Raw genomic sequence first — 15,200 nt, forward strand, 5'->3', positions numbered from 1 at the left:
ACCCCTAATATTAATTAAAATAGGATCTATTCCACAGATAAATAGAATCGGCGACAGGGAGAGAAAAAAAAATGATTGTTGTAATTTTTTTTCTGGTTAAGTGATGTCTTATTATGTAAAATAGAGAAAACATAAATCTGTTCCATTAATGCAAGGAAGGTGATAGGAAGTGGATAAAATGAAAACTACATTTATTTAACTCGGTACTGTCTTTATTATACCGGGTGCGTCCGAAAAGTGGCTCATCCCCCATAATTTTTTTATATTTTCAAATAAAAAAACAAGATTTAGTATGTTAGTATATGACATAAATTAGGATTGATTGACGCATTCAATTGTTTTTGGTCACTTCCTGTTTCACCGGAAATGACTATAACTTTTAATTTTTAAACGGCACCCTCGGTATATGACACTCTGAATAAAATTACATATCATATGTCAACTTTTGACATTTTCGCATATGGTTTAATTGTAATTGTAACACGCGGTTCATAACGACAATTTGACTCGAAATACCAAGTGTGTGGTATCAATATATTCATAAAAAAATGCTTTTTCCAAATATGCTAATGAGTCACCCTTGTTCCATTTGAAAAAATTGACATATGTATGATAAAAATACGATTTGTACATCTTTTAACCGGCCTAGACAAGACACGAAACCCATTAGACGATCAAAACTATTTTCCAAGGCTCCTTGATTAAAAACTTAGTGTTTTTAACAACACCATGGCACCCTGGATTGAAATTGAAAATACGATTTGTTTTTAAGCGACAATGTCAAAAGTTGACATATGATATGTCATTCTATTCAGAGTGTCATTTTTTATCGAATAAAGTAGCAATATACCGAAGGTGCCTTTAAAAATCAAAAGATGTAATCATTTCGGTGAAACAGGAAGAGACCAAAAACAATTGAATATGTCAATAAATCCTAATTTATGTCATATACCTACTAACATACAAATCTGTTTTTTTTTATCTGAAAAAATAAAAAAGTTATAGGGGTGAGCCACTTTTGAGACGACCCGGTATATTAAAAAATATTGTTTCATAATGTAATATCATTTTAAAATTCTTGTATGTTATTTTAGATTCTGAAGATAATTTTAGAATAAACCGGAATATATTTTTAATAAAAACATTATTAATTATTAACAGGGTTATAATTATGATTTTGTTACAATGTAAGTAAGTAAATAATGTAATGTAAGAGAAAAAATTCAGATTTTACATTTTACTAAAATATTATCTAAATAAGCGCCTTTCTACAACAACGCCACTGACTCCCAATGGGTAAATTGAGAGTTGCCTACCGGTCAAAAGTCGTTTCAAGACTTAAATGGATTATTTAAGTCAAATTTCTTGCAAATTTGGCACTGGCGAACCATATTTTATAGTTCTTGAACAGAAAAAGTCAATAAAATAAACACTTAAGCACTACAAGCTAAGAAAATGCGTTAATACAGCCGGGGAGATAGCGGCAACAAAGCTTTACCGCACACGTGCGACACGTACTACAAGGTAATAAATGAATGAATAGGCTCCCTCGCCTCTAATCGGTGTTGTCATATTGTAAAGAACTTATCCTTTTTAAACAGTATCCGACTTATAATTTAGTAGTATAAGGACTATTTAATACATCTATGGAATATTAAAACCTACTTTATTAACCTGTAGTATTAATATCTCAATATATGCGTATAACAAGAAAAAAAATATTGATAATATTAAAGACGTGACAAGATAGGCTGGATGAGGAAGGCTCGGTCGACTGTACCCAGAAGTAAACATGTGTACAAAAAAGATTGTTTGACCGCGTTGAGATGTAAATAGTGTAGTCTATATTTTATTTTAAGTCTATGTTCTAAACCAAAAAATTCCCCGTTAACAAGGTTTGTACACGCCCAAATAGGTGTTACATCGTGGACAGTAATGATACACGTTGCTGCATGCTCTTAGGCAGAATGGTAAGAGACAACAGGGCCAGCACAGGCACAAACACAGTATAAATGAGGTTAAGTACGACAAACAGGAGTGTTCTGGCCGTACGTCCGATATAATGACTGTCCTGCATCTTGGACAGGTGAGGTAGGTTGGTCCTGGCCCAAATAACATTGAATCAGCTGAAAAAAAATAAAAAATTTAGTGTATATTGTACAGGGTTGTTCACCACATACGACACGGAGTATTGTAGCTAAACGATGAGATTTTTACAAATTGTAAGTTTGGGGTTCGTTGAAGGACTATTAGAGCTACAATTTAAACATATTTTTACAAGATACAGAGTGTCCCAAATAAATAAAAAATATCAAAGTTGTATTTTTTTAAATGGAACACCCTGTATATTATTACATTTTTAGTTTCTACGATTAAAATAAAGGTAAATTTGATTAAGGTTTATTATACTTAAACCTTACCGTTTTTGAAATATTTTCAATTTTGTGAAATTGCAGTAAAAATTTTAAAGCTTCATTTCTCAAAGGGTATCAATGTTTTTAATACTAAATATTTAATGAAGTTTATTTATTGATCAGTTATTATGTTGCAATAATAAAAATAATACTACCTTATACAGAGTGTCTAAAAATTTATTTTAAATAATTATTAACTTCAAACGACAATAACTTCTTTAATTTAAATAGAATGCCCTGTATATTTTAGGAGAATCAGATGCACAATTAAATTGTCTATCAAATTGTATTATACCATTTTTTACCTATCCCTTCAAGTTTTAGGCATGTTAAATGCATTTTTTTATAATTTAGACCTCATTTATCAATATATCCATGGAATATTGACATTTTAGATTGTTTTTAAAGCAACAAATGTACAAAATGTACAGACTAGTAATATTATCGTTTTTAGCAAAACGATAATATTACTGGCCCATTTGTATGCAAAAAGAAAACTATTTAAATCTTTATAAAAGAGTTTACCATTAATTAAATATAACACCATTATTTCCGCCCATATACTAATTAAATACATACTTAATTGTGTTCGTTAATAAATTATTATAAATAAATGTGGATTTGAGTCAGAAATCAATATAATAATAAGTTATCAAATTAAAGTCTTTGTTGTTATAAATAAGCATTTATTAAAAAATGAAATATCATTTTTAAGGTGTTACTTTTTATCACACTGTCTAATGCCCATACAAAATTCAGTTTTTTAGTATTTGGAGCAATTATTATTAATCAACGCAGTCAGTTAATGTAGTTTGAATACTGGAATCATATTAATTGATCCTCTTTAACAAATATTTAAACAGTTTTTTTTTATTTTTTAATGAAATAAACGAATTATATCGACAATATTAGTATCTGTACTCTTTAAAAATTTGGGACATCTTTAAAAATAATCTAAAATGTCAATAGTCCATGGGTATATTGATAAATAAGTTCTAAATTACAAGAAAATGCATTTTCTACGGAAACTTAAAGAGATAGGTAAAAAATGGTATAATATAATTTGATAGACAATTAAATTGTGCATCTGATTCTCGTAAAATATACAGGGTGTTCCACTTAAATTAAACTAGTTATTGCCGTTTGAAGCTAATAATTATTTAAAATAAATTTTTAGACACTCTGTATAAGGTAGTATTATTTTTATTATTGCAACACAATAACTGATCAGTAAATAAACTTCAGTAAATATTTAGTATCAAAAACTTTGATACCCTTGGAGAAACGAAGCCTTAAAATTTTTACTGCAATTTCACAAAATTGAAAATATTTCAAAAACGGTAAGGTTTAAGTATAATAAATCTTAATCAAATTTACCTTTAATTTAATATTAGAAACTAAAAATGTAATAATATACAGGGTGTTTCATTTAAAAAAATACAACTATGATATTTTTTACTTATTTGGGACACTCTGCATCTTGTAAAATTACTTTTAAATTGTACCTCTAATAGTCTTTCATCGAACCCAAAACTTACAATTTGTAAAAATCTCATCGTTTAGCTACAATACTCCGTGTCGTATGTGGTGAACAACCCTGTATAATTTTTTTATTAAGAGATGCGAATCGTAGTTATGTAGATTATGAATTTAAAATTAAAAATAAATTAATTTTATTAAAAATTAATTTACTCAGGTGTTATTTGTCCTTGTATTCTTTATAGACCGAGAGCTGGCTACATATAAAACCTTATCATCGTTACATGGCTAATTTTTTGTGTGAAGTATCCTTTTGTGTAGCCATTGTGAAATAGTCATGTCTGCCAGCGCGATCCCGGGGCTTAAAACGGGGGCGGCCAATCGAAAGCGTGAAATTTTAACACTAAAAATATTATAAGGTACACGAGTTATAATTGCCAAAGAGCTTTTATTTATTATTAGGAAACGTGTAAAATTGTTGACAGACATTTTTCTCGTGGCTGAAATTTCATGCCTCTTTCGCGTTGTCTGTCGGCATTTTAGCGACTAGAAAAATGTCTGCCAACAATTTTCCACGTTTCTTAATGTTACGTTTTTCGTCGGTTCCGTGTGGATAGAAAGTCACAATTTATTTAACACTAATTAACAAAAACAATAACGATAAAAAGACTTCGTTATTTCTTCCCGTAAAATTTCGATTTTTCTGTTTGCATCATCTTCAATTTGTGTTATTTTGTCTTGTAGTTCCGTAGAATTCTCTATAATTTCTGTTATCTTTTCTTCTAAATTAATTATTTTATTATTAAAGCTGGCCTGTATGTCTTTAGAATATTCTGCGATCTTATCTTCTAAAATATTAATTTTATCACTGATTTTCTCTTCTAAATTAACTTCCAAGTCAATTATTTTACTATTCAAATTGTCTTCTAATTTTTGAGAATTTCCTGTAATTTTATCATTCAAACTGTCTTCTAATTTTTGTAAGGACCAGTCAAGGTCACCTTCCAACTCAAAGCAAAATGTGTCAGGATCCTCACCTTCCTCAATCAAAACGTCTCTCAGTCTCGCTTGCAAAATGCTTTTCTTTCCATCTGTCTCGCATTCCCTCTCTTCCAGTATGCATTTTAATTCCGACACTTTCAGGTCTTTCAATAATTTTTTCGGAGCCATCGTCAGTCTTTTTATTTTTCTAGTCTATCACACACGCCACACTTGACACCAATTGTTACGTTTTTCGTCGGTTCCGTGTGGATACAGTCACAATTTATTTAGCACTAATTAACAAAAAACAATAACGATTTAACGACTTAAAGAACTATTTATAACTTATTTACAATTTATCTAATTATTTATCTAACAGAAATTTATTTTGAATTTATTTATTATTATTATCTTTACGGTTATTTATCTCTCTCTCTCTCTCTCTTAGGCCCCGGCGTCTGCTTATATAGGAGAGAAACAGACAATCCAGATTTGTCTAGTAAATTCTTATTCGTTCTTAGAATGTCGGCATTGCTTGGCGTATGAGTCATAGGCGATTGGCCAGGCCTAAGGCTGAGTTCACACGGCACGGGGCAGCAACATTAATAATAAATAAAAGCTATTTTCGCAATTATAACTCATGTATTTTATAATATTTTTAGTAACAAAATTTCACCCTTTTGATTGGCCGCCCCCGTTTTAAGCCCCGGGATCGCGCTGGCAGACATGACTATTTCATAATGGCTACACAAAAGGATACTTCACACAAAAAATTAGCCATGTAACGATGATAACTATTAGTTATTGACTTAAATCATAGATAATATAATTATGTGTTATCTGGTGCTTATATGATGTAGAGCTTACATGATACGATGCTGGGGTTATCGTCCCACCCATGTACCTCTGCGTAGGATGGCGGTGGTGGCCTGGCTATGAATGGTACGGATGCGTACGTTCTCGAATTGAAAATGGTAATCGGAGGTCCCAGTTTCAATACAGTGGAATAAGATGGAGGAATTTGAGACAAAGATATCTTTGATTCGGTTTTCTGCACGTAGCTCTCGTTGTGCATTGCGCTCGTTGAATTGATGATCCCGCAAGCTGAAATTAATATGAATTGATGAATGAATAAGCTAATGGTAGAATGTCAGATCTACAATAGAATCTAGAAATCACTATCTAGTAGAATACAGGTCTACAATAGAATCTAGAAATCACATCTAGAATCACAGGTCTTCAATGATTTTGGTGCCGCCAAAACTAAAACTTATTTTAAGTATATTAGATACACTGATTCTACATTTTTTTAATGCTACTGTAGTTTTCAAGAAATTGCAGGTATAACAAAAAAGGAAAATAAACAATTTTAAATTAATTAACGACATTATTTTACAAGCTAAAAGCTACTCTTTTTTTGAAATTTTGGTATGGTGGTGGTCCTAAAAAGGCTGGGATGACATGATCAAAGGTACTTGGACCAAGCACACTTGGATGCTGTCATATAACTGTATTTATACAGGGTGTTTCAAAACAAATGCGAAAAACTGCAGCAGGCGATTTCTTGTTCAAAATAAAGGGTAGTTTGCTTCATAAACGTTGCGTCAAAAGTCAACCATTAGGGAGATATCGCGGTACAAAGATGGCGGAAAAATAATGTTTTTATTTTTTATCTTGAAAACGAAAAGAGATAGACTAATGGAATTTTATGGGAGCATTTCTGTTATGAAAACACACTTTCTAGTAACTTTTTCACTTTTTTAAAATGAGTGGAAGGGGTTGAAATAAACTACCCCTATCATTCTTGTTAACGAAATTTAAAGAAAAATCTTATCAAACCCATGCAAAAAAATTAATTTGGATAGCTTGGTTTGTTTAGAAACTTTTTTATCTCTCGTGTTTTTTTAATAAAACTCAACGATTTCAAATTAAAAAATAAAATGTAAAGCATTACATGTCAGGACAAAAGACATTTTTAGATAAAGAATCTAGTAGGCTGCTCTAATTTTTTTAGGAAAAAATCTAGTCGGCCGCTGTCACTTTTTAGGATGTTTCTAATATTATTTTATTGACATTACTCTACTGCAATACATTATTATCTAGATTCTTATTATTATCGCTATTATCACTAGATTCTTTATCTAAAAATGTTTTTTATCCTGACATGTAATGCTTTACATTTTATTTTTTAATTTCAAATCGGCGAGTTTTATCAAAGAAACACAAGAGATAAAAAAGTTTCTAAATAAACCAAGCTATCTAAATTAATTTTTTTGCATGTGTTTGATAAGATTTTTTTTTAAATTTCGTTAACAAGAATTATAAGGGCAGTTTATTTCAACCCCTTCCACTCATTTTAAAAAAGTGAGAAAATTCCCAGAAAGTATGTTTTCATAACAGTAATGCTTCCATAAAATTTCATTAGTCTATCGTTTTTCGTTTTCAAGATAAAAAATAAAAACATTATTTTTCCGCCATTTTTGTACCGCGATATCTCCCTAATGGTTGACTTTTGACCCAATGTTTATAAAGCAAACTACCGTTTATTTTGAACAAGAAATCACCCCTTCAAGTTTTTCGCATTTGTTTTGAAACACCCTGTATAATAATGCTGCGCGTGTCCCACTTATACGCTGCTTGTATAGTATTTTATTTTTATTTTTTATAGTTTTGGATTCATCAGTAAAAAATTCTTTTAGTTTCATTATTTACTTAATAAAAAGATTAAAGATCTGGTATAATAAATAAATTCAACCCAATCAAACCTGTGTTTTTGTAACTAGCCAATTCATTATATGGACTTCTCAAGTTCGGCTGTGAAGTAGTTACTAAATTAGGCGTTCTTTCTTCGTTTATCAGTTCCAAAAACGCCTCTCTGTGCGTGACTGCTCGAACATTCTGATCTTCGAGATGCTCAGGAGCAGATAACTCCGTCGTTTCGATCAGTTCAGAGGTGGTTCTTGGGATTTTGCTATTATCTTTATCGCTCATATCTGTCCATGTCACATTATTTGTCAATGCATGCCAAAAAGGCATATTTCTCCATATACAGGGTGTGAAAACTTTGAAAAGAAGTGGGGTTTCATAAAAAACTAGCAAAATAATGTGAAAATCGCATTGTATCTCTACCCATAAAAGAGAAATCCCATAAAACACACGAAAATGGGATACCCTGTATAGATCTGATGCGCTGTAGTGAACCGCAGTAGTCTACCGGCAGCCAGACCGCCCGCACTTTGGTCAGGAGAGCATAACAAAAGATATATTAGAGAACCAGGTTTCTTAAAATTCTTTTTTTCCCGACGTTGCTAGTTCTTGTACTATTTTACTTTTATTAAAGTTAGATTAAACTTGTCAAAAAAGTGTCAAAACGTCCGTTATCGTTCGATCTTTCTCCGTTGACGCTTGACGGGCTGGAGTAAAAAAATTACGGATGAAAAGTGACGCGAAAACGCTAAGACCAATCAGAGCGTCGTCGGATCATCGTATCAACGAATAACGGACGCATGCAAATCAAGCTTAAAATCATCTATATCTCTGGGATTAATAGACATTACCCTTTGAATAAGAAGACTAAGGAAGGAGCATATCAAAAATCTTAGGTACACCGCGATAGGCCTCAAATATGGCCGACTTAAATTCCGGTTTATCAGTGTCGTTCTAATTTTATTTAAAAAATGTAAAAATATGATGTAGGGTAGACGTGGGGTAGACTCAATAATTTGTTGTTTTATTTTACGTTGTGAATAAATGTTGGTAGTTATTAAAATTGTTATAAAAATATATAGTTCTAATAAAAATAGATAAGTTATAATAAGTATTTATTACCACAAACATCCGATACGCTACTGAAGCAGGTAAGTCAAATTAACGTATCTAAATTCTTTGACATCTAATCTTTGACAAGTAATAAATAAAAAACTCTGTTTTTTTTCTCAGGTAAGATTTCGACAGACGATGATAGAAGAAAAGCAGATGACATCCCATACCAATCTATTTATTTTACTAAAAGAAGTTTCTAATAATTTTTAAGTTATCTATGGATGGGTTTAAATATAAATCCGTCATGCGTCGTGTCTTGTTGTTTTTAACCAGTTTTATTGGTTTATTTAAAAAATGACAGATCGTATTTCAATTTTATTGGTTTGACGGAACGATGAACGATAAACGGACGCCGATGCGTATGAACTCGCCTTTAGATTTTTGTCATTTTTGACGCTTGTCAAAGTCTTGCCAAATTATAGGTTATAATTTTGTGTCAACTTTTGTTAAATACCCTGCGTCTTGGAAGATGATGCATTTTGATTCGTATTATTACGTGTGTTTTGTGTCTTTTTTGAAGTCAAGTGGAGGAAAAATCGAGTGAAAATTAACTGTAGACCCAGAGCACAGTTTATGGTTAATACTCGCTGCCCAGGCAGAAAGTCTTATACACCAATGAAGTTGCCATCGATAAAGTTTGTATACCATCTCGTCGTAGATAAGTGCATCTCGTATATGGTAGAAGGATCAAACTAAACACATACTAAAAACTGGAGTAGCTGTAAAATATCGATATCACATGATAGGTAAATAATGGATTTTAGTACTGCAGAAAAATAATGTCAAAAGGTACTGGTTTAAAAAAATTAAGATTAAAGTTAATTAATCAACCTTTAAGGTATAAAATTTGGTAGGTGTTATTATTAATAAAATAGTTTGTTTGGTATACCGTTTGTTTTATTTACTTATGTTGTTTTATTTATTCCTGTGGAATATTACAAATTTGTATTTGTACATAAGTTATATTGATAAATATAATCATAAATGCGGGTAGTTTCATAAAGCTTGAAAGTAAAAAATAGTTCTTTTTTATATTTTTTTGGTGTGTAGTGTCTTGTTCTTGTTTGTTTTGTATTAACACACCGTTTTTATTAAATAAAATAACTCGATTACATTTTTTCAGTTTTATACAGTTTTTTTCACAATATTTTGAAGTAATCACTTGTCATCTTGTCAATAAAAATAGATAAGTTATAATAAGTATTTATTACCACAAACATCCGATACGCTACTGAAGCAGGTAAGTCAAATTAACGTATCTAAATTCTTTGACATCTAATCTTTGACAAGTAATAAATAAAAGCTAAAATGCAAGAAAAATATATAATTTAGTTAATTTAAGTGTTTTTTTAGTTTAATTTCATAAATGATCGGTTTACTACACGTATGTATATTATATAGTCACTTACTAGCGAAAAGTTGTTCCACTATTTCACTCAATTTTTGCTGAGATCTACCGCACGCTACACAACCAACTATTTTAGAGTCTTTTTCGATAAATCGCGATAGTGTCACTGTTAATTTAAGTGCTGCCACAATTTCCATCTAGATTTACTACCTTTATACAACTATCAGTAGTAGAATAAATATTAAATAACATAAAATAAGCTCCGTAAAGACTGACAAATCCACAAAATTTCAAATCAAATTCAAATGTGTCAAATGAATCGTCAAACAGAACTGTCAAGGATCCCCACCATAGAGTGCTTTTATGGTGCTTTTTCCGCCCACCATGCATGAATACATGGATAGCATTATGCTCCTTCCTTAGTCTTCTTATTCAAAGACATTACCCAATCTTAGGTTAAAATCAGTTTGACAGGCCATTGTTTAAACATCAAACTGGTCCAGATTCCTGTCAAATCGGTGTTGCAACGTCAGTGTGACCGCTGCGCGCGGTTCAAGATGCCTCAGCAGACCCGTCCGAGGCACTTTGGATGGACTCGCTACTAGTATGTCAAATATGCGGCGAGAGACTGGTTTTTAACCCGGAATGTCCCTGTGTTTTAGGGGAGCATCTGTTGAAAAAGCATCCCCATGTGGAAATGGGACATTTCTCGCACGAGAATATTTGCAGCTGTTGTACCAGCTCTAAGAATCTCCCATCCTGTAAGTAGCATATTGTCGCCGCCATCGATATACAATAGACAATCAAAAATGTGTACAGAAGAAAGAAGTAGTAATAAGTGTGGAGAAATTTAAAAAATCTAATACCGAATGTTGTATTTTAGGTCCCCGTACTAAATTACCTTGTGCATGTTCATCATACGAAGAGAAAATCAAAGCTAAACCAAAATGCGTGTATAAAACTACAGGTACGTCTTTAGTATACTAAAGCTTTTGACTTCTAAAGCGTACATATAGAGATAAGCACGAGATTCACGATCAAGACCAAGATCCTCTTGGTCTTGGTAATAAAGATTTAATGTAAATGAAACTTTAAGGAATGGAAGAATTTGTCGGGAAACACTACTTGCAATAAATTAAAATAATAATTTTGAACACATGAGTAACGTTTTATATCATATTTATTGATTAAAATGGTTCAAAAAACATGCCTTAATCGTTGACTGAAGAAATAAGAAGATGCGCAACAGATGCGCAACCTTATGGTGTGTGCGAGATTTAGTTTAGCTCTGCGCCGCCGCGCGCTGAAGTCGTTTACAGCGCAGCAGATAAAGAATACTGTACTGTAGTTCTGCTTTCAGTCGACAGAGTGAGTGGTTGCTGGAGACAGAGGATTAATCCGTAGATTTACAAATTTTGGGTAGAGTACGTTAATAATACGGATTTTCTTTCATTAAACAATTTAATATAATATGATATGATTAAATAAAGAACGGCGTTAGAGTTGGCTTTGAAACGAAGATCGCTGTTGTTTTTTATATAAAATATTATGGTAAATGTCAATAATCGTCATTTTCAAGCCAATTAAAGGACTTTTTGATCATACGAAATATTCAGTACATATAAAAGAAGTTTTTATTTCAGTTGTTTATTCTGTGTTTAACAAATGTTCAATACAAAAACGCGGATTTTATTCCTAAGATATTACACATTTTAATCTGGCAACACTCTCGCTTTGAGTTCCACACCGTCTTCGATATGCCTTCGCTAGCTGAATTAGAAAAAATGAGTATTTTATGCGTTGGCCGCAGAACGAGTGGTGGCTCCACCGTACAGCACTTGAGACGTAAGGGGAAATCAAATCAGCTTTGTCACGAATTAGGCCCAGTAGGTTGCGTATCTTCTCAATTCTTTCAATCAACGCCTTAGCGTGGGTTTAAGTTTCGTTTGACAGCCTTTTTTACACTATTTGACAGCTATAAAATTTTGTAGTGGAGACGTGGAAACCCGGACCTCTTAGAGTAACTTGCCCTAGGTGCAAATACGTTGATCGTCCCTGTGTACGTCAAAAACGAAATAGAGTAAGTTGAAGTAAGTAAGTATGGGAAATAAAAGTATCACGATTATTCAACAATCGACACCTCTCAAGCAGTTTACTATGTCCTATTTTCATCATCTGCTATTCTTTAATACTATCTTTATTTTTTATAAGTGAATCGTATACGATAATTTGTGTTGTACAGCAAGTAGTACAACGCGAATGTTGAATAGTAGATTTGATAATATATGGACTAAAAATAGATATGCTGCTTATAGAGTCAACTTTTGATATGTACGGTATTTTTTAGGTAGCTTATTCACCAATAGGGGCTTTATGTTTATTAGTGTGTTGGCCTGTATGTTTTCTACCATTCCTCATGTCTGAAGGTAGCCAAATTCAGTTGTTTTGTAAGAGATGTGGAGCCTTTTTAGGTAACATGTTTAGAAACTTCCTATGTCACGTTACTGAGTATAATAGAATACAGAGTGGTACATTATTTTTTTACACCCTATATCAGCAGCATATTCTGCAGAAAAAAATAAGTAAAAAAGTTCGTATGAATGTATATTCTAAAATGCTTAGTTTCGGAGATACAGGGTGTAGAATTTTTCATTTTTATTTCGATCTTTTTCAAATAATTTCTAAACTATCGACTATACTTGGATGAAAATTGGTGTTTGGGTTTTTTTTGACATGAGAAATTTGATTTTGATGTCAATATGACTCCTACTTGTAGAGGGCGCCACCTACATATTTTTAAACTGGTTTGAAAAATAATATACATACATTTACGACGTTTTTTTCGCAAAAAAGATCTCTTGGTAAAAATCGCTACGAGGAATGGTTCTCGAGATATTTGGAATGGAAATTATCAATACCTGTCATCATTGACATAAACATGTTGACTAAATAGTTACTAGACTGAAATCATAAATTTGAAAAGTTTTTATGCCAAAAGTTCAACAGAAACTGTTTTATCGTCATAAAAAATAAAAAGTTCCCAAATTTATAATTTCAGTTAAATAACTATAGTCCATAAAATGAATAACTTTGAATTTTGACCATTATTTCTTACCAACACGGCAAATATAAAATCCCTCTATCAAAAAAGTTACTGATATCCTTTAAATTGAGTGCCTGAACGAATCAGATAGGTAACTCTTTTTACTTTCGTGAAATAGAAAAGGAAAATAACAAAACAAGTGACAGTTCTTCCTCTTCCAAAAATCAACACGAAATGTCATAATTGTCAAAATTAAAATGTCATCAGCTTTTGACATTTCTAAATATCAGACCAATGCCGTCTCTAATAGAACAGCCTCCGATCGAGATTTATGACGTCACGCTAGTTAGATACTACGGATTAATAAATATGTTGTAGAATACATGGAAAACATAACTATTTCTCGTATTTTTGGTTTGTATTTTAAAATCAAAGTTTGTTTTTCAAATACAAACCAAAAATACGAGGAATAATTATGCTTCCATGTATTCTACAACATATTCATTAATCCGTAGTATCTAACTAGCTAGACGTCATAAATCTCGCTCGTAGGCTGTTGTATTAGAGACGGCATTGCGTCAGCATGGCCGCAAGTTGCTAACCTAATAAAATAAACACTAAAAAAGCCCGCGGGAACTGTCAAATTCAAAGTTATTCATTTCACAGACTATATCTACTTAACACACGTTTATTTTTTGTCAATAATGACATGTATTGACTGTTCCCATTCTAAATATCTTGAGAACGGGTGCTCGTAGCGATTTTTACCAAAAGACATTTTTTACGTAAAAAATCACGAAAATGTATATTTTTTCATAGAGTAGTTTTATACAGGTACGGACAAAAAGTTGTTACTTTTCCACCACATGTAGGTGGCACCCCCTACAAATTGGAGTTTTATTGACATCAAAATTAAATTTCTAGTGTCAAAAAAACTTCCAGACACCAATTTTCATTCAAATATTGACGTTATTTCACAAATTATTTGGAAAAAATTTAAATAAAAATAAAATTTCTACACCCTGTATCTCCGAAACTAAGCATTTTCGGAGATACATTTATACGAACTTTTTTACATATTTTTATCTGTAGAATATGCTGCCGAAGTTTCCGGAATACAATTCCGACCACCCTATATATTAATATCGGTTATTTTTTTTCAGGAGAATACGACAGAAAAACTGGACAAATGCGCTGTCCATGTCCAGCCGATCCCCATTACAACCTCAGCAGTGTACCATCCATCTGCTAGTTCCTACGTCCATTTTACCTCGATATCCCCTTACTTGAAGCGTCCCACAATAGCTCTGACTTCTCCTACACGGTTCTACAAAACTCTGAGCAGCGTACCACCTATTAGTTAGTTCCTGTGTTCGGTTTACCGTGCTCTCCACTACTTTAGGCGTCCCACTTTAGCCCCAGCATCCCCCAACACACGGTTCGTTTGTTTCTGACCGCGACGCTGGTCCATCTCGGGGCGTCGGGACGACGCGTTGTCAGTCAGCGATCGGCGTCCGAGGCGTCGCGAACAAATGAACGGCGGTTGGGCGCGAAAAAAGCGGGAATTTTGAATTGTCGCGAAATGTCGCGAGTGTGAAAATTAATACTGGGTGATTTTTCGTTGGATTTTTCTTTTGTGTCGTGTGAGGAATGTTGTAAAGGAGTTTAGTAAATAAAAGGAACTGTTATTGAAAGAGAATTGTTTTTTTTTGTTAGTTCTGGAATTGTTTCGATTTTTTCTTTAATATTGGGTGAGTATTTTTTTGTAAAAAGGCACTGCTTACACATACAGTTTTACCGGTTTAGTCCAAATGTATCAAGTAAAACTTTGTGTGTAGACGAAAAACTGTCTGTTGTATATTTTTATTTTATTTTACAACAAAACGTTTTGTCTGCACTGAAAATAATATAAGTAAATTTACAAGAAATAGTTAATAACAGTATACTGGGTGCGTCTCAAAAGTGTTCTCACTTTTTAATTTTTTCAGATAAAAAAACGAAATTTGGTATGCTAATCTGTGATATAAATTAGGTTTGATTGACGTATTCAATTGTTTTCGGCCACTTCCTGTTTCACCGGAAATGACTGCAACTTTTGATTTTTAAATGACAC

General features: G+C 32.3%; 2 protein-coding genes across 2 annotated transcripts; one reads left to right on the plus strand and one right to left on the minus strand.

Moving 5' to 3' along the window:
• Nucleotides 1-1,759: 1,759 nt before the first annotated feature.
• LOC115890157 (lipopolysaccharide-induced tumor necrosis factor-alpha factor homolog) lies at nucleotides 1,760-7,889 on the minus strand. The gene is made up of 3 exons (XM_030910318.1): nucleotides 7,640-7,889; nucleotides 5,742-5,978; nucleotides 1,760-2,126 (listed from the first exon to the last, which is right to left on the minus strand). Exons 1-3 carry the CDS (start codon nucleotides 7,863-7,865, stop codon nucleotides 1,888-1,890), a joined length of 702 nt encoding a protein of 233 aa, XP_030766178.1. The 5' UTR covers nucleotides 7,866-7,889; the 3' UTR covers nucleotides 1,760-1,887.
• Nucleotides 7,890-10,548: 2,659 nt separating this feature from the next.
• On the plus strand, nucleotides 10,549-14,786 carry LOC115890122 (lipopolysaccharide-induced tumor necrosis factor-alpha factor-like). Its single transcript, XM_030910273.1, has 6 exons — nucleotides 10,549-10,648; nucleotides 10,707-10,805; nucleotides 10,928-11,011; nucleotides 12,036-12,124; nucleotides 12,392-12,515; nucleotides 14,251-14,786. The coding sequence occupies exons 2-6, from the start codon at nucleotides 10,742-10,744 to the stop codon at nucleotides 14,337-14,339; spliced, it is 450 nt and encodes a 149-aa protein (XP_030766133.1). The 5' UTR covers nucleotides 10,549-10,648; nucleotides 10,707-10,741; the 3' UTR covers nucleotides 14,340-14,786.
• The last annotated feature ends 414 nt before the right edge of the window (nucleotides 14,787-15,200 follow it).

The sequence above is a fragment of the Sitophilus oryzae genome, unplaced genomic scaffold (genome assembly GCF_002938485.1).
Source record: "Sitophilus oryzae breed Bouriz unplaced genomic scaffold, Soryzae_2.0 scaffold_85_pilon_pilon, whole genome shotgun sequence".
NCBI classification, from domain to species: domain Eukaryota; kingdom Metazoa; phylum Arthropoda; class Insecta; order Coleoptera; family Curculionidae; genus Sitophilus; species Sitophilus oryzae.